The sequence below is a fragment of the Balaenoptera musculus genome, chromosome 20 (genome assembly GCF_009873245.2).
Source record: "Balaenoptera musculus isolate JJ_BM4_2016_0621 chromosome 20, mBalMus1.pri.v3, whole genome shotgun sequence".
Classification (NCBI taxonomy): Eukaryota; Metazoa; Chordata; class Mammalia; order Artiodactyla; family Balaenopteridae; genus Balaenoptera; species Balaenoptera musculus.
Window position 1 is genome coordinate 34,440,699 of NC_045804.1, and position 23,755 is coordinate 34,464,453.

A 23,755-nucleotide genomic window follows, 5' to 3' on the forward strand; every position below is an offset into this window, starting at 1 on the left:
GTTCCTATTGTATGATAGGAATGTATGATACCATAACATTACATGTAAGGTAATTGATAATTACCTTAAATGTAAATGGATTAAATGCTCCAACCAAAAGACATAGACTGGCTGAATGGATACAAAAACAAGACCCGTATATATGCTGTCTACAAGAGACCCACTTCAGACCTAGGGACACATACAGACTGAAAGTGAGGGGATGGAAAAAGATATTCCATGCAAATGGAAATCAAAAGAAAGCTGGAGTAGCAATTCTCGTATCAGACAAAATAGACTTTAAAATAAAGACTGTTACAAGAGACAAAGGACACTACATAATCATCAAGGGATCGATCCAAAAAGAAGATATAACAATTGTAAATATTTATGCACCCACCATAGGAGCACCTCAATACATAAGGCAAATACTAACAGCCATAAAAGGGGAAATCAACAGTAACACAATCATAGTAGGGGACTTTACCACCCCACTTTCACCAATGGACAGATCATCCAAAATGAAAATAAATAAGGAAACACAAGCTTTAAATGATACATTAAACAAGATGGACTTAATTGATATTTATAGGACATTCCATCCAAAAACAACAGAATACACATTCTTCTCAAGTGCTCATGGAACATTCTCCAGGATAGATCATATCTTGGGTCACAAATCAAGCCTCGGTAAATTTAAGAAAATTGAAATCATATCAAGTATCTTTTCTGACCACAACGCTATGAGACTAGATATCAATTACAGGAAAAAATCTGTAAAAAATACAAACACATGGAGGCTAAACAATACACTACTTAATAACCAAGAGATCACTGAAGAAATCAAAGGGGAAATCAAAAAATACCTAGAAACAAATGACAATGAAAACACGACGACCCAAAACCTGTGGGATGCAGCAAAAGCAGTTCTAAGAGGGAAGTTTATAGCAATACAATCCTACCTTAAGAAACAAGGAACATCTCAAATAAACAACTTAACCTTACACCTAAAGCAATTAGAGAAAGAAGAACAAAAAAAATCCCAAAGGTAGCAGAAGGAAAGAAATCATAAAGATCAGATCAGAAATAAATGAAAAAGAAATGAAGGAAATGATAGCAAAGATCAATAAAACTAAAAGCTGGTTCTTTGAGAAGATAAACAAAATTGATAAACCATTAGCCAGACTCATCAAGAAAAAATGGGAGAAGACTCAAATCAATAGAATTAGAAATGAAAAAGGAGAAGTAACAACTGACACTGCAGAAATACAAAGGATCATGAGAGATTACTACAAGCAACTCTATGCCAATACAATGGACAACCTGGAAGAAATGGACAAACTCTTAGAAATGCACAACCTTCTGAGACTGAACCAGGAAAAAACAGAAAATATGAACAGACCAATCACAAGCACTGAAATTGAAACTGTGATTAAAAGTCTTCCAACAAACAAAAGCCCAGGACCAGATGGCTTCACAGGCGAATTCTATCAAACATTTAGGGAAGAGCTAACACCTATCCTTCTCAAACTCTTCCAAAATATAGCAGAGGGAGGAACACTCCCAAACTCATTCTACAAGGCCACCATCACCCTAATACCAAAACCAGACAAAGATGTCACAGAGAAAAAAAACTACAGGCCAATATCACTGATGAACATAGATGCAAAAATCCTCAACAAAATACTAGCAAACGGAATCCAACAGCACATTAAAAGGATCATACACCATGATCAAGTGGGGTTTATCCCAGGAATGCAAAGAGTCTTCAATATACGCAAATCAATGTGATACACCATATTAAAAAACTGAAGGAGAAAAACCATATGATCATCTCAATAGATGCAGAAAAAGCTTTCGACAAAATTCAACACCGATTTATGATAAAAACCCTCCAGAAAGTAGGCATAGAGGGAACTTTCCTCAACATAATAAAGGCCATATATGACAAACCCACAGACAACATCGTCCTCAATGGTGAAAAACTGAAACCATTTCCACTAAGATCAGGAAGAAGACAAGGTTGCCCACTCTCACCACTGTTATTCAACATAGTTTTGGAAGTTTTAGCCACAGCAATCAGAGAAGAAAAAGAAATAAAAGGAATCCAAATTGGAAAAGAAGAAGTAAAGCTGTCACTGTTTGCAGATGACATGATACTATACATAGAGAATCCTAAAGATTCTACCAGAAAACTACTAGAGCTAATCAAGGAATTTGGTAAAGTAGCAGGATACAAAATTAATGCACAGAAATCTCTAGCATTCCTATACACCAATGATGAAAAATCTGAAAGTGAAATTAAGAAAACACTCCCATTTACCATTGCAACAAAAAGAATAAAATATCTAGGAATAAACCTACCTAAGGAGACAAAAGACCTGTATGCAGAAAATTATAAGACACTGATGAAAGAACTTAAAGATGATGTAAATAGATGGAGAGATATACCATGTTCTCGGATTGGAAGAATCAACATTGTGAAAATGACTCTACTACCCAAAGCAATCTACAGATTCAATGCAATCCCTATCAAACTACCACTGGCATTTTTCACAGAACTAGAACAAAAAATTTCACAATTTGTATGGAAACACGAAAGACCCCGAATAGCCAAAGCAATGTTGAGAAAGAAAAACAGAGCTGGAGGAATCAGGCTCCCTGACTTCAGACTATACTACAAAGCTACAGTAATCAAGACAGTATGGTACTGGCACAAAAACAGAAATATGGATCAATGGAACAGGATAGAAAGCCCAGAGATAAACCCACGCACATATTTTCATCTTATCTTTGATAAAGGAGGCAAGAATATACAGTGGAGAAAAGATAGCCTCTTCAATAAGTGGTGCTGGGAAAACTGGACAGGTACATGTAAAAGTATGAAATTAGAACACTCCCTAACACCATACACTAAAATAAACTCAAAATGGATTAAAGACCTAAATGTAAGGCCAGACACTATCAAACTCTTAGAGGAAAACATAGGCAGAACACTCTATGACATAGTCACAGCAAGATCCTTTTTGACCCACCTCCTAGAGAAATGGAAATAAAAACAAAAATAAACAAATGGGACCTAATGGAACTTAAAAGCCTTTGCACAGCAAAGGAAACCATAAACAAGATGAAAAGACAACCCTCAGAATGGGAGAAAATATTTGCAAATGAAGCAACTGACAATGGATTAATCTCCACAATTTATAAGCAGCTCATGCAGCTCCATATCAAAAAACAAACAACCCAATCCAAAAATGGGCGGAAGACCTAAATAGACATTCCTCCAAGGAAGATATACAGATTGCCAACAAACACATGAAAGAATGCTCAACATCATTAATCATTAAAGAAGTGCAAATCAAAACTACAATGAGATATCACCTCACATCGGTCAGAATGGCCATCATCAAAAAATCTAGAAACAATAAATGCTGGAGAGGGTGTGGAGGAAAGGGAACACTCTTGCACTGTTGGTGGGAATGTAAATTGATACAGCCACTGTGGAGAACAGTATGGAGGTTCCTTAAAAAACTAAAAATAGAACTACCATACGACCCAGTAATCCCACTACTGGGCAAATACCCTGAGAAAACCATAATTCAAAAAGAGCCATGTACCAAAATGTTCCTTGCAGCTCTATTTACAATAGCCAGGACATGGAAGCAACCTAAGTGTCCATCAACAGATGAATGGATAAAGAAGATGTGGCACATATATACATGGAATATTACTCAGCCATAAAAGGAAATGAAACTGAGTTATTTGTAGTGAAGTGGATGGACCTAGAGTCTGTCATACAGAGTGAAGTAAGTCAGAAAGAGAAAAAGAAATACCATATGCTAACACATATATATGGAATCTAAGAAAAAACAAAAATGGTCATGGAGAACCTAGGGGCAAGACGGGAATAAAGACACAGACCTACTAGAGAATGGACTTGAGGATATGGGGAGGGGGGAGGGTAAGCTGTGATAAAGTGAGAGAGTGGCATGGACATATATACACTACCAAACATAAAATAGATAGCTAGTGGGAAGCAGCTGCATAGCACAGGGAGATCAGCTCGGTGCTTTGTGACCACCTAGAGGAGTGGGATAGCGAGGATGGGAGGGAGGGAGACACAAGAGGGAAGAGATATGGGAACATATGTATATGTATAACTGATTTACTTTGTTATAAAGCAGAAACTAACACACCATTGTAAAGCAATTATGCTCCAATAAAGATGTTAAAAAAAAAAAAAAAAGATAGGACTAAATGATTGCTAAATTCATTGGTCAAAATTTTGTGGTTTCTGTTTTTGCAGAGGCATTTATTAAATATTCACTTTAAATGAACAATACTGGAAATATGGAAGAGTGACATTTACACATTTTTAATTTTCAAAATCAATAATTCTAGGGTTTCCATTCCAATACATTGCATTTCAGTTTTGAGACATGATGTTGAAATGTTCTATTACGTTTAAAAAAAAAACACTGAGTTGCAGGAGAGAGGTGGCTTAACGTCAGTGCCTAAATTTACTGTTACTGTTAGAATTTACAGAACATTTTGCTCCCTTAGAACTGATTTTGGCATAAAACATGTTGACAAGATTTCATGTGTTTTCGACCACAATATATTCCTTTGCCTGTTTTCAGTTTTAGTTCACCATTGACTTAGGCCTTTTTGTGCTTCAGCTATCCATTTGACTCTCATTATGCATAGTAAGATGTGAGTTTTTAAATACAGCGATACTCAGATAGTGATTTTACATATAGCTTATTTTATGAGAATTTAAAAGTTGGGTTCACTCAGAAGAGCTTGAGAACTTATGGAAATTATGTTCTACCTATTTTCAAAATTTAAAAATTAACACAGATAAGAAAAAGTGAAGTAGCAAAGTAAAGAGAATTTAAATTAAGTTATATAAACCAAGGCAAAGAGGAAAACACAATTGATTATATAACTCTTGGTCTAATAATGGGAAACATAATTGCTATCATTAGTTTTTCAAGAGAAAAATGTTTTTCTGGTCTTTGTTTTTTATTTTATTTTTTAATTTTTTTTTTTTTAACTAAGCAATATTTGCACAAGATTTGAAATTCAGTGAAAAGTAAGTCTTCTTTCCTCCCCTGTACCTTAGTCACTCCGTTCATTTTTAGGGGGCAATCATCATTACCAGTTTCTTGTGTGATCTTCTAGAGCTATTCCATGTATCTAAAATATAAATATAATTTTTCTTCAACACCTAAATCTTAACCCAAACTGCACCTTATTTTTGTATTGGTACATATAGAATTTTCTCAATTAAAAAATTGCTGTGTGATATTCCATTGTACAAATATCATTTTATTTAATCATTCTTAAATTGATGGATATTTAGATTAATCAAATTTTTTGTGAGGATATAAGGAATTGGTCAGAGTGTATGTGCATTTAGAATTTTGATAGATGTTGCCCACGTATCCTCCAGAGATACTACCAATGTATACTTCCACCAGTGTTCTTTGAGAGAGGCTGTTTATGCCCTTAACATCGTATTTTATCTTTTTTGCCAATTTGACGTTTATTAAAATGACATCTCATAGTGTGATATTAACATTTTCTTGTTCTTTTCTCTTTTTATAAGTGAGGTTGAATGTTTTTTGATTTGCTTACAAGTTACTCTATTTCCTTTTCTATAAACTGGCTGTTCTTATTTTTTGTCCATTTTTTTATTGGGTGTTTGGTCTTTTTTTTTTTTTTTTTAATTTTTATTTATTTATTTATGGCTGTGTTGGGTCTTTGTTTCTGTGCGAGGGCTTTCTCTAGTTGTGGCAAGCGGGGGCCACTCTTCATCACGGTGCGCGGGCGTCTCACTATCGTGGCCTCTCTTGTTGCGGAGCACAGGCTCCAGACGCGCAGGCTCAATAATTGTGGCTCACGGGCCCAGTTGCTCCGCGGCATGTGGGATCCTCCCGGACCAGGGCTCGAACCCGTGTCCCCTGCATTGGCAGGCAGATTCTCAACCACTGCGCCACCAGGGAAGCCCCTGGGTGTTTGGTCTTTTTAATCTGTGAGAGTTCTTTACGTATTAAGGAAGGTATTAGGCCTTTGTGATATGGCAGATATTTTCCCCAGTTTTCTTATTTTTTTGTCTCACATAATTAGATTTTTATGTAGTCAGTTTTTCACTTTTGAGTTGTGTGTCCTGTTTAGACCTTCCCACTCCATGATTATTAAATTCTCCCATTTTTTCTTAGAGAACTGTAAACAAGTGTAATTTTATGTTTAAATCTCTCCATCTGGAATTTATTTGTATGTTAACCATGGCCTTGAGTTTTGAATTTGACAAAGGGCCCCTGAGTAAGAGGTGTCTCAGAAGGCAGTTAGATGAAAAATGCCAATGTATTCTATCTTATATCAGCCAAACTCTAAAGGCAAGTTCTATGTAGGACAATTAGTGAAATATGGTAGTATTATAGCTAATGCATTTTTCTTCATGAAATTTGGGGTTTCTTCATTCATTTACTTAATAAATATTAGATATTTTTTGTTTAAATCAGCCAGAATTGGATTCTGTTTGTAGTGACACCAGAATCCAGTTGAATGTCCGCTTTTCTCTCTAACCTCAAAAGAATTATTCTAGTCCTTATTTCAGTTGTCATGTTAATCCTCTTTTGTGTCCCAAATCAACATATTAAGCTCTATCACCCATGCTCCAAACCCACTGCAATCTGTTTTACATTAACAATGTCATAGTTTTATCAAATATTTGACATATATAAAACCAAACCCATTTTTCCCCAAATTGGTTTCCTTCTTCTACTTCGTTTCTCTTAATGTCAGAACCTTCCTCAAAGACTTACTCTTATAATGACTACATATCTAGTCAGTTGCCAAATTATTAATTCTATAACAGGTACGCTCAAGTGTCAGCAAGTTGTACTCTAAGAACTTGGAAATTAGAGAAATAAGTTTTTTTTTTTTTGGCTGTGTTGGGTCTTCATTGCTGCACGTGGGCTTTCTCTAGTTGCAGCGAGTGGGGGCTACTGTTCATTGTGGTGTGGTCCTTCTTTTCTGCCTTCATTTGCATTAACTGAATATTTATTTTTAGCATTCCATTTTAATTTATCTATTGGCTTTTAAATCTGTATCTCTTTGCATTGCTTACTTAGTATTTGATCCATGGATTACAATGTGTATCTTTAACTCTTTATAGTTTATTTAAGGCTAATATTGTATCACTCTGTGTTAAATACAAAAACATAGCAATTGTATAGGTCCATTTACCCCTACTCATCATTCTTTATGATACAGTTGTTCTATGTATTATACACATATACTATGAACTCCATAATAACTGTTAAAATATGGTTTCATCAGTCATCTGTAATTAAAGAAACCAAGAGAAATCTGTCTCTTCTTTACAAACATAGTTACCATTTTCAGTCCTGAAGTTCCAAATTTTCTTCTTCCTTTAGTCCAAAGAACTGCCTTTAGCATTTCTTTTTTTTTTTTTTAATTAATTTAATTTAATTTATTTACTTTTGGCTGCATTGGGTCTTCATTGCTGGGCACAGGCTTTCTCTAGTTGTGGCGAGCAGGGGCTATTCCTCTTTGCAGTGCACGGGCTTCTCATTGCAGTGGCTTGTCTTGTTGCGGAGCGTGGGCTCTAGGCACATGGGCTTCAGTAGTTGTGGCTTGCGGGCTCTAGAGCACAGGCTCAGTAGTTGTGGCATACGGGTTTAGTTGCTCTGTGGCATGTGGGCTCTTCCCGGACCAGAGATCGAACCCGTGTCCCCTGCATTGGCAGGCGGATTCTTAACCACTGCGCCGCCAGGGAAGACCCTAGAGAAATAAGTTTGCTCTCAGAATTAAACTATGGAATCTTCAAGACCCCTTACTAATAGTAGCTAACATTTACTGTATGTTACAGAAACAATAGGAAGGCAGAAGAAGCCAGCTTGGAAATGCATAACCTAGTTAATTAGTTCCACAGCCCCAGACAGCAGGGACCATAGGAATGGTCTCATGGTAGGAGCCCACTGAGATGAATGAACTATCACCCTTCTCTATCCTTATTACTTGGTCAGGATTCAAAGTCAGGGGAGAGAGTATTCTACTGACCTAACTTAGGTCAGTGTCTGACCCCGGGATGTGGTAGCATCCGGGGGAGAATGTCAGTACAGTTATCTTTGGCTTCTGCAAGAGGAGGCCAGGAGGCCTACCAAAACTGCATACAGTGTAGGAGAGGTAATTCCCTCAAAGAGATTGAGATGCTGCTAAGAAAGGGGTATAGCTGCTGGGCAACCAAAAACAAGGAATGTACATTGTAATTTATGACTTGTTCAAAGTCATACTACTAGGAAACAGCCTATCCGAAAGTCAAAATAAGTCTAACTCCAGAGTCCATGCTCTTATATTAATGAAGTGGTTCTCAGCTTGGGGTGATTTTGCCTCCCAGGGGACATTTAGCATTGTGGAGATATTTTGCTCATCACAATGGCTAGGGACAGGTGCCACTGGCATCTAGTGGATAAAGATCAGGTATGCTGCTAAACATCCTAAAATGTACGTTACAGCCCCCCATAACAAAGAATTACTGGGCCCAAAATATCAGTAATGTTTAGGTTAGAAACTCTAACCTGGGAAAATATGGCATAGGGCCATATTCTTTAAATGTGTCAATCAGAAGTGTTGGCAAGCAATAGAGTATGGTAGGAAAAGGATCAAAATGGAGCTAACTTTGGTTTAACCACTCAAGCCCTGCTCAAGGGAATGAGGGTCCTTCTTAGATTGGTCCTGATAGCTGATCCTAATTGTGGAAATGGTTGCACGAGGCTATCTCGGTTTGATGCTTTAAATACAGAATGAACTCTTGTCTGATCCCATGTACATCAGTTATCAATTTGTTGATAGTTTGATTTCCCAGGTACTTTGGTTATAGCCAGATCGATACAATTGTCTGGTCTCAATGGAATTAGTAGTTCTCATTGTAAATTCATATGTTGTCATTGTGATTTTTATACATCAGTTTCTTATGAGATTTGTTAGTGTCAGTTAAGATACTGCTGTGTAATTAAGTTTGGAAAACTCAAATTTCTTTTTTTCCCCCAGTTTTATTGAGATATAATTCAAGGTGTACATAATGGTTTGACTTACATACATTGTAAAATGATTACTGCAATAAGTTTGGTTAGCATCCATCATCTCATATAGATACAATTAAAACAGAAAGCAAAAAGAAAAAAATTTTTTTCCTTGGGATGAGAGCTGTTAGGACTTACTCTCTTGACTTTCATGTGTATCATATATCAGTGTTAACTATAATCATCATGCATGTATCCCTGATACTTATTCATCTTGTAACTGGAAGTTTGTACTTTTTGACCACCTTTCTCCAATTCCCCCTCCCCCAACACTCTGCCTCTGGGTAACCACAGATCTGATCTCATTTTCTATGAGTTTGTTTGTTTTCGATTCTATAAATTCGTGAGCTCATACAGTGTTTGTCTTTCTCTGTGTGACTCATTTCACTTAGCATAATGCCTTCAATGCCCATCCATGCTGTTGCAAATGGCAGGATTTCTTCATTTTATTTTTTTTGGCCATACCACGCAGCATGTGGGATCTTAGTTCCCTGACCAGGGATCGAACCTGTGCCCCCTGCAGTGGAAGTGTGGAGTCCTAACCACTGGACCTCCTGGGAAGTTCCCAGGATTTCCTCATTTTTTTTGTGGCTGAATAATATTCCATTATATGTATGTATGTATGTATGTATATGTATATATGCATATATATATGTATACCACAATTTCTTTATCCATTAATCCATTGATGGACACTTAGGTTGTGGAACACTCAAATTTCTGAGCTTCCAAGTTTAAGTTGCTAAACTTTGTCATAAGTTCATGCAGGTAAATGTCACTATGGTAGTTTCAAGATGAATTCTTTGACACTCCTCCCATCAGGAGGTTGGGGTGTATTATGTCCCCTTCTCTTGTATCCAAATGTGCCTATTACTGCTTTCACCAATAGAGTACCACGGAAGTAATGCTATTGATTTATGACACCAGGTCACACCTTCTGTCTTATTCATTGAAACACTCAATCTTGGAACTCTAAGCTACCATGTAAGACATTTGATTACCCTAAGGCCACTGGAGACGTTATGTGTGGGCATTACAGTTGATGGTCCCAGCTGAGCTCCCAGTTAACAGCCAGCCTCAACTGCCAGTTTGGCAACACAATCAAATTAATATCTTGAAAATAATTTACATATTAGTCATTTTTCCGCTCAATTTTTTTTCAATATAAATGGAAAAAAGTAGAATGTGAGTGAGTCTCTTGGACATCTAGCCATGATTTTATCCCTAACCAACTGCTATCAGACTGCAACCTCACGAGACCTACAAGTGAGAACCACCTAGCTGAGCCCAGTCAACCTACAGAGCTGTGAAATACAGTAAAGTGCTTTTTGTTTTATTTACTTATTTATTTATTGTGCTGTACACTCAACCTATAATGTTCTATTTTAATTGTCCTAATTGTTTTCAAATTTGTCTCCCAGTTACAGGTAGTGTTGTTCTTTTTTTTTTTTTAATTTTTATTGGAGTATAGTTGATTTACAATGTTGTGTTAGTTTCAGGTGTACAGCAAAGTGAATCAGTTATACATATACATATATCCACTCTTTTTTAGATTGTTTTCCCATACACACCATTATAGAGTATTGAGTAGAGTTCCCTGTGCTAGACAGTAGGTCCTTATTAGGTCGTTTTTGTTTTAGCCACTAAGTTTTGCAGTAGTTTGTTTTGCAGCAATAGATAGCCAGAATAGCCACTTGAGAGCCTCTCTGGGTGGGTTACTGGCTCTTCCTAAGCTGCATCTTCAGGTGTCTTCTTAGAATTTCAGATCTTCCTGTAGAGTGTCTTTTAGTTTCTTGTGTTCATCTTCATTCCCACTGACACCATTCTCTTCTGTACTCTTATTATCTCCCATTGCCCAACTGATCTTTCAGCCTTCAGTGTTTCTTCTGGAAGAATATTCGTATATTAATTTTCTTAAAACACAGTTTTCATCATGTTTCTTTCAAAATCAATATTTTGCCAATATTTGGAACAAATGTAATTCCATCTCCCAGTACAGTTTAGATCTAATCTTGAACTTTTGCCATGACCATAAGCTTTATACCTTAAACAGTCATGAAATTATTTTTTCAGATACAAAACTCCAGGATTTTATGTGACACTTATAAAAGATATTTGAAAAATAATTTTATATATGAATGACCCAAGTTTATTTTGCATAGATATTGATTTGCTGCCTTTGTGCAAGTAACTGCAATGCATTGTACTGATATTTAGGTATATGGAGGTTCTTCAAATCTTAATAGCCCCCAACTTGCAAAATTACTGGAAACCACATGTGCTATATTGGTGCCAGATATGTCATTTATAGATCACTCTTTCATAAGCCAGCAAACCAATTCATATGCCCAAATCATTTCCTTTCTGGAGAAGGTACATTGTATCAGCATGGTTACCATGTGTGGTAATTGATAATGTCTGTGCCACATGGCTTACTTTACCCTTGTCCAACCCAGCTATTCTACCACTTATGATTACCATATGTTACAGCACTCTAGGTTAATGGAATCGTTTCCATCTTCCCCTCTAGTCACAAATGTCATTGTGGCTCAATTCCATCAACTCCACACTCAGTGAAGAATAAAGTGTTTGGTATTATCTGAGCATAGGAGACAACTTTGTGTGGAGTTTTCATATTTAGTTGTCTGCTTCTTTTTCATTTAAAAAAGCAGTTGGATTTTTTGATGAATGCTCCAGAGTGGGTAATGGGCATCTGCTGACTAAAAGAGAACATGATCAATATCACTCGATTCTTGCATGTATTTATTCTAAGTAAATATATAAAGGGAATTAGGGCTTCCCTTGTGGCGCAGTGGTTAAGAATCCGCCTGCCAATGCAGCGGACACGGGTTCGAGCCCTGGTCCGGGAAGATCCCACATGCCGTGGAGCAACTAAGCCTGTGCACCACAACTACTGAGCCTGCACTCTAGAGCCCGTGAGGCACAACTACTGAGCCCGTGTGCTATAACTACTGAAGCCCGCGCACCTAGAGCCTGTGCTCCGCAACAAGAGAAGCCACTGCAATGAGAAGGCCGCGCACCGCAATGAAGAGTAGCCCCCACTCGCCGCAACTAGAGAAAGCCCACGCACAGCAACGAAGACCCAATGCAGACAAAAATAAATAAATAAAATAAATAAATTTTTGAAAAATTAGATAACATAGGTTTTTTTAACCACCATATAGTGCTTTTGGTTTTTGTAAAGTGAAAACTAGTAGCAAAATGTTGAAGTGGATTTTTTTTTTGAGTCAGTTCGTTTTATTTTTTAATCCTTTTAAAGTTAATTTATTTATTTGTCTGTGCCGGGTCTTAGTTGTGGCATGCGGGATCTTCGTTGCGGCGTGTGGGATCTTTAGTTGTGGCATGTGGGATCTTTTAGTTGCGGCATGCAGGATCTTTAGTTCTGGCATGCAATCTCTTAGTTGCGACATGTTGGATCTAGTTCCCTGACCAGGGATCAAACCCAGGCCACCTGCATTGGGAGCATGGAGTCTTAGCCACTGGACTACCGGGGAAGTCCCTGGAGTCAATTCATTTTAGAAGAACCATTTATTATAGAAGGAATATATTACATCTTTGCCATTTATAGTATCCTCATCAGAAAGTACCATCAACCCCTGCCCTCTTCCTATTTCATAAGCATGTCATAATAAGTTAAAAAATTTTTTTGATTCCTCAAAGAACTAAGCAAGGTAAAAAAAAAAGATTGTTATCATTAATGGTTAAAACATTAAGAAAAAAAGTTAGAACCTGTTTTGGGGACTTCTTTGCTTTTTAAGACTGATGAAAATAGTGCATGTGGACCTGTTATTACCTGATGTGAATTTTAATTTTGACAGCTGTGGACTCTTGCTGCAGTATGAACATATTAGCCATCAAGAGAAGAGGAATAAAAATTAATATAGCAGTAATATTTTTGGCAGCAAATGGATATGATTTAAAAGTTATATTATTAATCTAGGATGTAGAGGATGTAGGTAGGGTATACTGAGAAGAAAGGAGGAAGATGTTCTTATTTGAAAACATTTATGTGCTCAGTTTTTTCAGTTGACAGGTATTCTCTTGCTCCCTACTAGTCAGTTTGACAACACAATCGAATTAATATCTTAAAAAGTGGGCTTCCCTGGTGGTGCAGTGGTTAAGAATCTGCCTGCTGATGCAAGGGACACGGGTTCGAGCTCTAGTCCGGGAAGATCCCACATGCCGTGGAGCAACTAATCTCGTGCGCCATAATTACTGAGCCTGAGCTCTAGAGCCCACAAGCCACAACTACTGAGCCCACGTGCCACAGCTACTGAAGCCTGTGTGCCTAGAGCCCGTGCTCCGCAACAAGAGAAGCCACGACAGTAAGAAGCCCGCGCACCGCAACGAAGGGTAGCCCCCGCTCACTGCAACTAGAGCAAGCCCGCGCAGCAACGAAGACCCAACACAGCTAAAAATAAATAAATAAATAAATAAATAAATAAATAAATTTAAAAATATATATCTTAAAAAGTACTTATATATTAGTTATCCTTCCATCAATTGAAAAAATATGAATGAAAAATGACACATTTTTATATTTGCAATATAACATTTGTCATTAGGCCTAGCCTTAAACATTTGCCTAGGCACTAGATCAGAGATATATGTAAGTCCCTCTCACAGTTTCCCCAATTATTATTAACATCTTACATTAGTGAGGTACATTTGTTACAACTGATGAGCCAATATTGATACATTATTATTAACCAAAGTACATAGTTTACACTAGGATTCACTCTGTGTTGTATGTTCTACGGCTTTTGACAAATGTCTAATGATTTGTATCCACTATTGTAGTATCATACAGAATAGTCTTTGCTTCCCTAAAAATCCCATGTTCTACCTATTCATCCTTCCCTCCTTACCCTTGAACCACTGGCAGCCTATTCATAATTTTTAATTCCAGGAAATCATTTACTGCTGACTTCAAGTAAACTCAGTGTTTGAGTAGTACCTTTGAAGACCTAAACTTGCTTTAATGTCAGCTTGATCCATTTATAGTTCTTTTTTTTTTTTTTTTTTTTAACCTTTCTTACAACACTTCTTAATTTTATTTATTTATTTATTTTTTCTGTGTTGGGTCTTCGTTTCTGTGCAAGGGCTTTCTCTAGTTGTGGCAAGCAGGGGCTTCTCTTCATCGCGGTGCGCGGGCCTCTCACTATCGCGGCCTCTCTTGCTGTGGAGCACACGCTCCAGACGCGCAGGCTCAGTAATTGTGGCTCATGGGCCCAGCTGCTCCGTGGCATGTGGGATCTTCCCAGACCAGGGCTCGAACCCGTGTCCCCTGCATTGGCAGGCAGACTCTCAACCGCTGCGCCACCAGGGAAGCCCCTATAGTTCTTTTATATATATATATTTTATCGTTCTTTAAAGTATTATTTGTTATTGTATCAACTGAGATCCAGTTAAGAAAACAGAGGGAATAGAATCAGGCAATTGGTTACACAAGTGATAGAAGAGCTAAAAAGCCAAAAGGGAAGGTGAGGCAGTGTCTTAGTCTGGTTGGGCTGCTAAAACAAAAAAAACCCATAAATATGGTGGCTTATAAACAACAGAAATTTATTTCTCACAGTTCTGGAGGATAGGAGTTCCATGAACAGTGTTCTGGCAGATTCAGTGTCTGGCACAGACAGCAGTCTTTTTACTGTGTTCTCACATTTAGAAAGGAGAGGGGTCTCTCTTGGACCTCATCTTTTTTTTTTTTTTTTAACATCTTTATTGGAGTATAATTGCTTTACAATGGTGTGTTAGTTTCTGCTTTACAACAGAGTGAATCAGCTATACATACACATATATCCCCATATCTCTTCCCTCTGTGTCTCCCTCCCTCCCACCCTCCCTATCCCACCCCTCTAGGTGGTTGGACCTCATCTTTAATGGCACTAATCCCATTCATGAGGGCTGTGCCCTCGTAACCTAATCACTTCCCAAAGGCCCCACCTCCTAATACCTTCACCTTGGGGGTTCGGATTTAAACACATGAATTTTTGGAGAACACAAATATTCAGTCCATAGCAGGCAAGATTAGGAAGCTAAAACCAGCTACCATCTCTAGGCTGATGGACAAATGGAAGAAGATGATGTTTCTGGAGCTCAGGGACTGGTGTCACAGACAAAAGCTGGAATTGCAATGGACAGGTTCAGAGGGAGCAAAGCTATAAAGGAGATGCAGCAAGCATTAGGACTGAGGTAGGGGACAGGGAAGAAATATCTTGGCTTTTTTCCTTTCCTTCCACCTTCCAATTTCCTGCTGATGTCGCCCACTGGGCAAATCTCAGCTGGAAGTCAGCTGTCAAGGAAGCTGGTGAATGCAGCTTGAAAGAGTCAGTACCCCTACAATACAGAGGAGAGCAAGGTAGGAGAAGGAATGGATATGAGAACAAAAAAAGGACTAAACAGTAATCAATTCTTTTTAACTTTAAAAATCAACTTTATTGAGGTATAATTTACATACAATACACTTATTTAAAATGTACACTTTGATTATTTTTGACAAGTACACCTATATAACCACCCAGTCAAGATATCAAACATTCTAATCACCCCCACAAAATTCTGTCTTAATCCTTTGCCATGAATCATCCACCCCACATCAGTCCTAGGCAATCACTAATCTGCTTTCTGTTACTATAGATTAGTTTTGCCTATTCTAGAATTTCATATGAATGGAATCATGGAGTATGTACTCTTTTGCGCCTGGATTTTGTTTTACTCAGCATGTTTTTTTTTTTTTTATAAATTTATTTATTTATTTTTTATTTTTGGCTGCGGTGGGTCTTCGTTGCTGTGCGCAGGCTTCCTCTAGTTGTGGCGAGCAGGGACTACTCTTGGTTGCGGTGCGCGGCCTTCTCATTGTGGTGGCTTCTCTTGCTGCGGAGCGCGGGCTCTAGGTGCACAGGATTCAGTAGTTGTGGCGCACGGGCTTAGTTGCTCCACAGCATGTGGGATCTTCCTGGACCAGGGCTCGAACCCGTGTCCCCTGCGTTGGCAGGCAGATTCTTAACCACTGCGCCACCAGGGAAGTCCCCACTCAGCATGTTTTTGAGATTCACCCATGTTGTTGTGTTTATCAGTAGTTGATTTTTTTTTTTTTTTTTGCTGAGTTGTATTCCATTGTAGGAATATACCACAATTTGTTTATCCATTCATCTACTGATGGACATCTGGGTTATTTCCAAGTTTGAGCTGTTATGAATAAAATAAAACTATTGAAAAAATTTATATACAAGGTTTTTTTGGTGATGTGTTATCTGTGTATGTGTTTGGTGGATATGTTTTCATTTCTTGTGGGTAAATATTTGGGAGAGGGATTACTGGGTCATATAAGAAACTGCCCAACTCAACAATTCTCTTTAATCTTTTTTTATTTTTTAGATTTTTATTCTTTTGGCTGCACTGTGCGGCTTGTGGGATCTTAGTTCCCCGACCAGGGATTGAGCCTGGGCCCTCGGCAGTGAAAGCACTGAGTCCCAGTCACTGGACCACCAGGGAATTTCCCTCTTTAATCTTATAAATATCATCATTACAATGAATGTCTATGAAAGAACACGTGCATTTCCTCCAAAGAGCTAAGGGTTAGAGGGAGAACAATTCTTACGACAAATCTCAAAAAAAAAAAACCTTAAAAAAATTAAAAACACTTAATACATATGCTTTTTATAGCTCAATATTTTAAAATAGACAGCAAGAAAGGGGATTAGGGAAGTATAAGAGGAGAGGAACTGAAGAGGAAAGTAAAGCAATGCAAAATAGTGACTAAAAAGACTTCTTGACGATGGCAAAATCATCCTACACAGCTGCTCTGAGATCCCAGCACTGCTGTCAGCAACCTTCTGGCAAAGCTACTCTGTCAAATGGATGCAATAGGATCCATACTGATCTTTTGTAAAGAAATATCTTTATTAAACTAAGCAAACACACCTCTCATTTATAGTAATGTGGAGGTGTAGCCTTTTTCTTTTAGTAGTAATGTTTCCCCAACATATAACACTTCCCTTTGATATGTGGGTTGAGTCATAAATTAATGTCACAAATGAATGTCATCTAGGTGAAGGGGGCAACTACATTACAAAATAGGAAGGTGTAGCTGGATGTGAATTGTTACAGTTGACAGCTATGTACTCTTGAACTAAATGTCATCATGTCAAATTCTGAGATATTAAATAGTTGTTGGAATGTAAAATTGTGGACATTTTGATGTTTTGCAGCCTTATAAATTTTGTCAATCTTTCCTAGACATTCTGAAACGGAAAGGAACAGGTGGATTGAAAACAAAGACAAATGAGGAATTTAAAGACTTTCTTGGCATCTCATAAAGAAGTTGCTCTACACTGGTGATGTTTTAAACAAAACACGTATAAATACATTTAGCTTGTCTGGAAACAGACTTATTTATTAGGTCTTTCCATTTACTTTTGAGACAAAAATAAGTAGTTACAGAGGACTCATGTGCATTACTCACTATACGCTTTCTATCGTGTATTAAATTAATCTCAAGCTAGGAGAGAATGGATGTCTGTTTTACATGATGCCATAATGTACATTAGTGAGCTCAAGCCATTTACTCTTAAAATAACAGTATCACGTCAGGGATTTAGAATACAGTATTATATGAAAACAGTTGGCAGGGAGACTCCTTCTGCCATTAATAACTGACTAGAAATGGTATTTCAGACCCTAAATCCAACTGAAACCCAGAAACAATAAATGGAGAGGATGGGGTGGATATTTTGTGAACATGTTTTTCAAAGTAGAGAAAGAATCACTATATTTTTGCTGAATTATATGTTGCCGTGGACATGGAAGTATGCAGTAATGATGCTGTCATCTATACAGCTGTATAACCACACAGCTTCTCCCTCTCCCACCCCCCTCAGTAAGGCTTGAAAATAGTAGGTTTGTGTGTAGTTTGGTAAGAAAATTAGAATAATTTAAAGTTGTTTCAGTTTCAATCTACAAAGGAAAGAGGCTCAGGGGGATGGGGAAGAAGAGCAAACAAAATGTACCAAAAAATACATATTATGTAATAAAGTCTAATATATATTACGCAGACACTAAAGAAGGGTGTCTTGGTGTGCTGGAAAACTGATGGCTTTGCAGTGAAAAGACCTGGATTTAGTCCTTGTTACATCATTTGCGTGTGACCTTGAGCAAAGTCGCAATGTATTTAAGTCTCAGTTTTCTCATCTATCAAATGGAATCATGGTAATATCTTCTAACTTGAGGCGCTATTGTAAGGATTAAAGGGATGAAAATGACTCGTAAACTATACCCTTTAAAAATAAGGCTTTAGGGCTTCCCTGGTGGCGCAGTGGTTGAGAGTCTGCCTGCCAATGCAGGGGATGCGGGTTCGAGCCCTGGTCTGGGAAGATCCCACATGCCGCAGAGCAACTGGGCCCGTGAGCCACAATTACTGAGCCTGCGCGTCTGGAGCCTGTGCTCCGCAACAAGAGAGGCCGCGATGGTGAGAGGCCCGCGCACCGCGATGAAGAGTGGTCCCCACTTGCCACAACTGGAGAAAGCCCTCGCACGGAAACAGACTCAACACAGTCATAAATAAATGAATGAATGAATGAATAAATGAATAAATAAATGAATAAATGAATAAATAAATGAATGAATGAACGTGAATTTCTTTAAAAAAAAATAAGGCTTTATAGACGTATTATTACACTGTTGAATCTTCAGAGGCAGAGAAGAGTACAGGAAAAAGGGTCTAGACAGGCTTTGGAAGCTTACAACCTGGGTTCTAATTCCAATGCCATGGCTAGTAGCTTTGACACCTTGAAAAAAGGAAATGTACTTAAGGACTTCCCTGGTGGTCCAGTGGCTAAGACTCCGTGCTCCCAATGCAGGGGACCCGGGTTCCATCCCACCTGCCGCAACTAAAAGATCCTGCACGCGACCGGGCAGCCAAATAAATAAATAAATATTAAAAAAAAAAAGGAGTGTACTTAATCCTGTTTCCTCTTTTTGAGAAATGAGGATAACACCACTTTCTTCACAGAATCAAATGAGAGAATGTAGGCAAAGGAAACTACCACTTGGTAGGTGTTGGATGCCTTCCCCTGCAAACTATTAAATTAGTGTCATCAACAACAAAAGGTGTTCACACTGTGGTATCTTTCAACAGATAAGCACCCTAAGGCAAGGCAGGACAGATAAGGAAAACTGAGGTAAATCCAATCCAAGTGGGAACCAACAGCTAGACCTGGAGATGTCTTAGTTCTGTCTTATACACTGGAGGTTAGGATATCCATACAATGAAGACATTCAGAGTTGGAGAGGGGACAAGTCGAGTGCCCTTTCGACTCCGCGGACTCGACGGGAGGGACCCTGAAATTCTTAATTAGAGCCGGTTGCCATGGCGACAGTCTCTAGGCAGCGTGGGCTGAGCTCTTCGTAGGGCTAGAGGGTGGGCTGTCGCTGGACCCCGCGCGCGCGCCGCGACCAAACTTTCCCTCCAGACCAGAGAGGGGCAGCGCGCTCCGCCTCCGCCCCCGGGCCGCGCACGTCCGGGCTCGGCGGCGCGCACGCCTGCGGGAGCCCTCTCCAAGCAACCTAGTGCTGATCGCTCGTGCCGGTGCGGCAGTTAACCGCCCTTGCAGGAGCCCGTGGCTCGCGAGCAGCCCCCTCCCCTTCCTGGGCTTCCCCCACCCACTTCCCGGTCGGCTCCGGGGCATGAGCAGCGATGGCCGGCTGCAGCCCCGAGGAGAAAACTTACCGGCGCTTCCTGGAGCTATTCTTGGGCGAGTTTCGCGGACCGTGCGGCGGCGGCGAGCCCGAGCCGGAACCCGAACCCGAGTCGGAGCCCGAGCCCGAGCCCGAACTGGTAGCGGCTGAGGCGCCCGAGGCTTCGGTCGAGGAACCCGGGGAGGAGGCGGCCACTGTAGCCGCGACGGAGGAGGGGGAGCAAGAGCAGGAGCAAGACCCCGAGCCCGAGGAGGAGGTGGTGGCGGCGGAGGGCGAGGAGGAAGAGGCGGCGGCAGCCCGGGGGCAGTCGGCCGTGCCACCGCCGCCGCCGCAGCCCCAGCTGCCGCCGCTGCCCCCGCTCCCGCGGCCGCTGTCGGAGCGCATCACCCGCGAGGAGGTGGAGGGCGAGAGCCTGGACCTGTGCCTGCAGCAGCTCTACAAATAGTTAAGTAGCGGGGCTCGGTTGGGGGTGGGCCCGCTGTCCCCGCCGCACCGGCCTCGACGCGGCTCCCTCGGCCCCTCAAACTGCTCTTTTCCGCTCTTCATGCCCCCCCACGCCGGCGCCTGGCGCGGTTAAAAGCGCCCCTGCTGCTCGGACTTGGGCTGTTGTCTGCGAGCTGCCCACGCCCGCCGCGGCCCCCGCGCCTCCTGCCCGGCCCGGGAGCCGCCCCCCGCGCCCTCCCGCCGGGCCCCGTCCCCTGCTTCCCGCTTCTCCCCGGCCGCCCACTTCTTGCTCCACTTCACACACCCTTTCCCCTTCGTGCCTGGGAAGGTCCTTCCTTCCAGTCTTGAGAGCTCCCTCTTCCCAGCTCTCTTCTTCCTCCTGGAGGTTTCTTCCCACCCGGGTCTGTCTTTTCCCAGCCTGAGTCCCTTGTTGTTTGGCGGCGGAGAGACGCGACTCCTTTCTGGGCAGAGCTGCTAGGTGCCTCCTGCGTAACCGCAACAAAGATGATAATCCCAGCCCCAGATGCACAGGAGGAGAGACTGGAGTAGATTTTCTGTCGGGCACTCGGTGTTGAAAGTGTAGATGGCTTAATACACGGAAGCCTAGTATCTTCGTCTAACTCACAGTTGAGGGAGGTGGGAAGGAATTGGGAGGGACGGGTAAGCAAAATTTTACATGCGAGCCTTCAGGTGAAAGACAGTTGTAATTCGTTAAAGTGGAAAACTCTGGCTGGTTTGATTAAATTGCAATTAGGTGCAGTATTTTCAGTCCATTAAGTAGATGGGGTAGGGGAGAGAAAGCAGATGGCTTAGCTACACAGATGAAAGTCTAAAATAGAAAGGTCAAGGCTTTTCCTTTCCTCCCAGTTTTTATGGACTTGAAATAGAAAGTTACAATTGCTTTTCTTTCTAAATGGAATTGTTCTGAAATAATGACAAAGGAGAATACGAACAAGTTTCCGAGAACACTGGTAAACCTGGGGAGTCTTTCCCCATTCTGCTGATAGTTGTAATGAAAGGTGTTACTCTGTACCCCTCAGAAAGTTTACTACTGCAAGATTCACTGCAGTTAAATTCACTTCTTGGATCTTCTCAAAAACCTAGATTAAGAGAAGGACCTGGAAAGTAAATGTTTTGTCTTTATCCAGCCTAACAGACACCTGATCAAATCACTCTTCCTGTTAAAACAGAGGCTTGTCAATAGGGAAAAAATATTTAACATGTCTGCTGTAGAAGTGGACTGTGTTGATGTCCCACACTTTATATGCTATTTAAAATTTAATTTTGAAATACTATCTGGTTACCAAAGTAATAATGCTTTTTGGGAAATGCAAAAGATAAAATGGCATGTAATACCACTACCCAGATATAAACAGTATTACCATCTTAGAGTATTTCTTCCTAGTGTTTGTAAAGTATCATAGAAAAGGGCTTATGAAATGTCATTTTTAATACTATATAAAGACACTTAAGACTTCCTGCTTAAAATAAAATGGAAATGTTTACCAAAGTGGAAGGATTTATCTCAGCATCAGACTAATTCTATTTTGACAATTCTTACCTTTACAAATGCAGTTGCAGAATTAAAGAAACACACATTTAAATATTAGAGAAGATCCATTTTAAAAAAAAAGAGTCATTACTTTAGAACAACTTTGAACATGTGCCATTGAAAGTTTTTTAAAAAATGAAATCCATGTAAAGATGATGGTAAGTAGATGTGTGTTTTTCCACATGGAAAGGAAGCAAGATTTTCAATACATGTATAAACTAGAAAAGTATTCAAATTATAAAATGGCCATCTAATTGAGAACAGAAGTTTAGATTTGAAGTAAAACTAGCAAAATTAAAGTTGGAAAACATTATTTCACCTTAAATCAGAGATTTCATCATATATACTGTTTTGTGCAGAAGCTATTAACCTATTTTTATTCAGATATAAAATGGCTGGCTTGTTTATGTAAAGTATCTTCAAGGTCCTTAACAGATTTAAAAAAAAAAAAAAAACCCCAAGTCTCACAGTTTAAAAACACATACTTTTAATGCTTTTATTTTTTATTTTGTTATTTATAAAGGAAAATCATATCACTTAGCCACAAGAATCGAGACTGGAAGACATTGGAGGGATAGATCATTTTCCTGTTCTCTTTATTTTACAGATGAGAGAACTGAGGATCCAGATTCAGAAATGACAAATTATGTACAAATGATTCCAACATTTCCATAATCTCTGAACCTCAGAACTCTCAGAATATGAAATGTTGGGTTGTCAAATTTCCTAGGAAATACTTTGAAATAGTTCTGATTAGGGATATGTTGGAATTGCTAATTTGGAGAAGGTGAAGATTTTTTTTTCCCAAAATATTTTCTCAAATACCCACTCTGTTTATTTGGGGAATTCTTAATATTCTTTAAAACCTCTGTCATGCTTGTCAAATAGTGCTAAAATTCTTTTTTTTAAGATTTTTAATTTTTATTTATTTATTTATGGCTGTGTTGGGTCTTCGTTTCTGTGCGAGGGCTTTCTCTAGTTGCGGCAAGTGGGGGCCACTCTTCATCGCAGCGCGCGGGCCTCTCATTGTCGTGGCCTCTCTTGTTGCGGAGCTTGTGCTCCCGACGCGCTGGCTCAGTAATTGTGGCTCACGGGCCTAGTTGCTCCGCGGCATGTGGGATCTTCCCAGACCAGGGCTCGAACCCGTGTCGCCTGCATTGGCAGGCAGATTCTCAACCACTGCGCCACCAGGGAAGCCCAGTGCTAAAATTCTTAAATGAAGTTACTTGAAATATATATTCACCAATTTCACAGTTGGGACTAATGTAAGAAGAGAATAACACTGCGTATAATAACAGTTTCATAAATCTCTAGCGTGTTTTTTTCTGTTAGTATTTTAGAAATATACAGTATGAAACTGCTAAACAGACAGGTTCGCTGAAGAAGAAAAGGGTGCTTACCTTCTCAATACTGTTATGTATACACTGGCTGAAATTTTACTTTTAAAAATGTAGTGAATGTCTTTGTCACTATTTTGCTTCTCTCAGAGTTTTTAGAATAAGAACAGCAGATATATTTATCATTCTTCATTTTGGTAAACACAAAGCTTAGGATTAGCTTGAGATAAGCAGTTGCTTAGATAAGTAAAGGATCAAGGTTTAAATGGACAAAATATGGTTATAATTAGCAACTTAAAAGTTTTTCAGTGTTCGGGACAGAATTTTTGCCATTAGGCTTCAAAATAGGAAATATGTACTTAGATATTTCTCTGCTAGATATAAACGTAACATTTTGAAAGAAAAATAATTCAAAATGGTAAAACTCCCCTTGGATGAGAAAGATGTCTGTTGTGGGCTATAAATACTTTTTTTTTTTTTTTTCATGATTCTTCCAGTAATTTTTTTTTTTTAATTTTTATTTATTTATTTATTTATTTTTATTTATGGCTGTGTTGGGTCTTCGTTTCTGTGCGACGGCTTTCTCTAGTTGCGGCAAGTGGGGGCCACTCTTC

General features: G+C 39.4%; 1 protein-coding gene across 2 annotated transcripts in view; it reads left to right on the forward strand.

Annotated features, from left to right (window-relative positions):
- Positions 1 to 19,706: 19,706 nt before the first annotated feature.
- Positions 19,707 to 23,755, forward strand: part of PPM1E (protein phosphatase, Mg2+/Mn2+ dependent 1E) — a 207,688-nt gene continuing 203,639 nt past the window's right edge. For both annotated transcript variants that reach the window (XM_036836473.1, XM_036836474.1), the window contains exon 1: positions 19,707 to 20,252. In XM_036836473.1, coding sequence (XP_036692368.1) covers positions 19,807 to 20,252 — 446 coding nt within the window. In that variant the 5' untranslated portion in view covers positions 19,707 to 19,806. The remainder of the gene's footprint in view (positions 20,253 to 23,755) is intronic.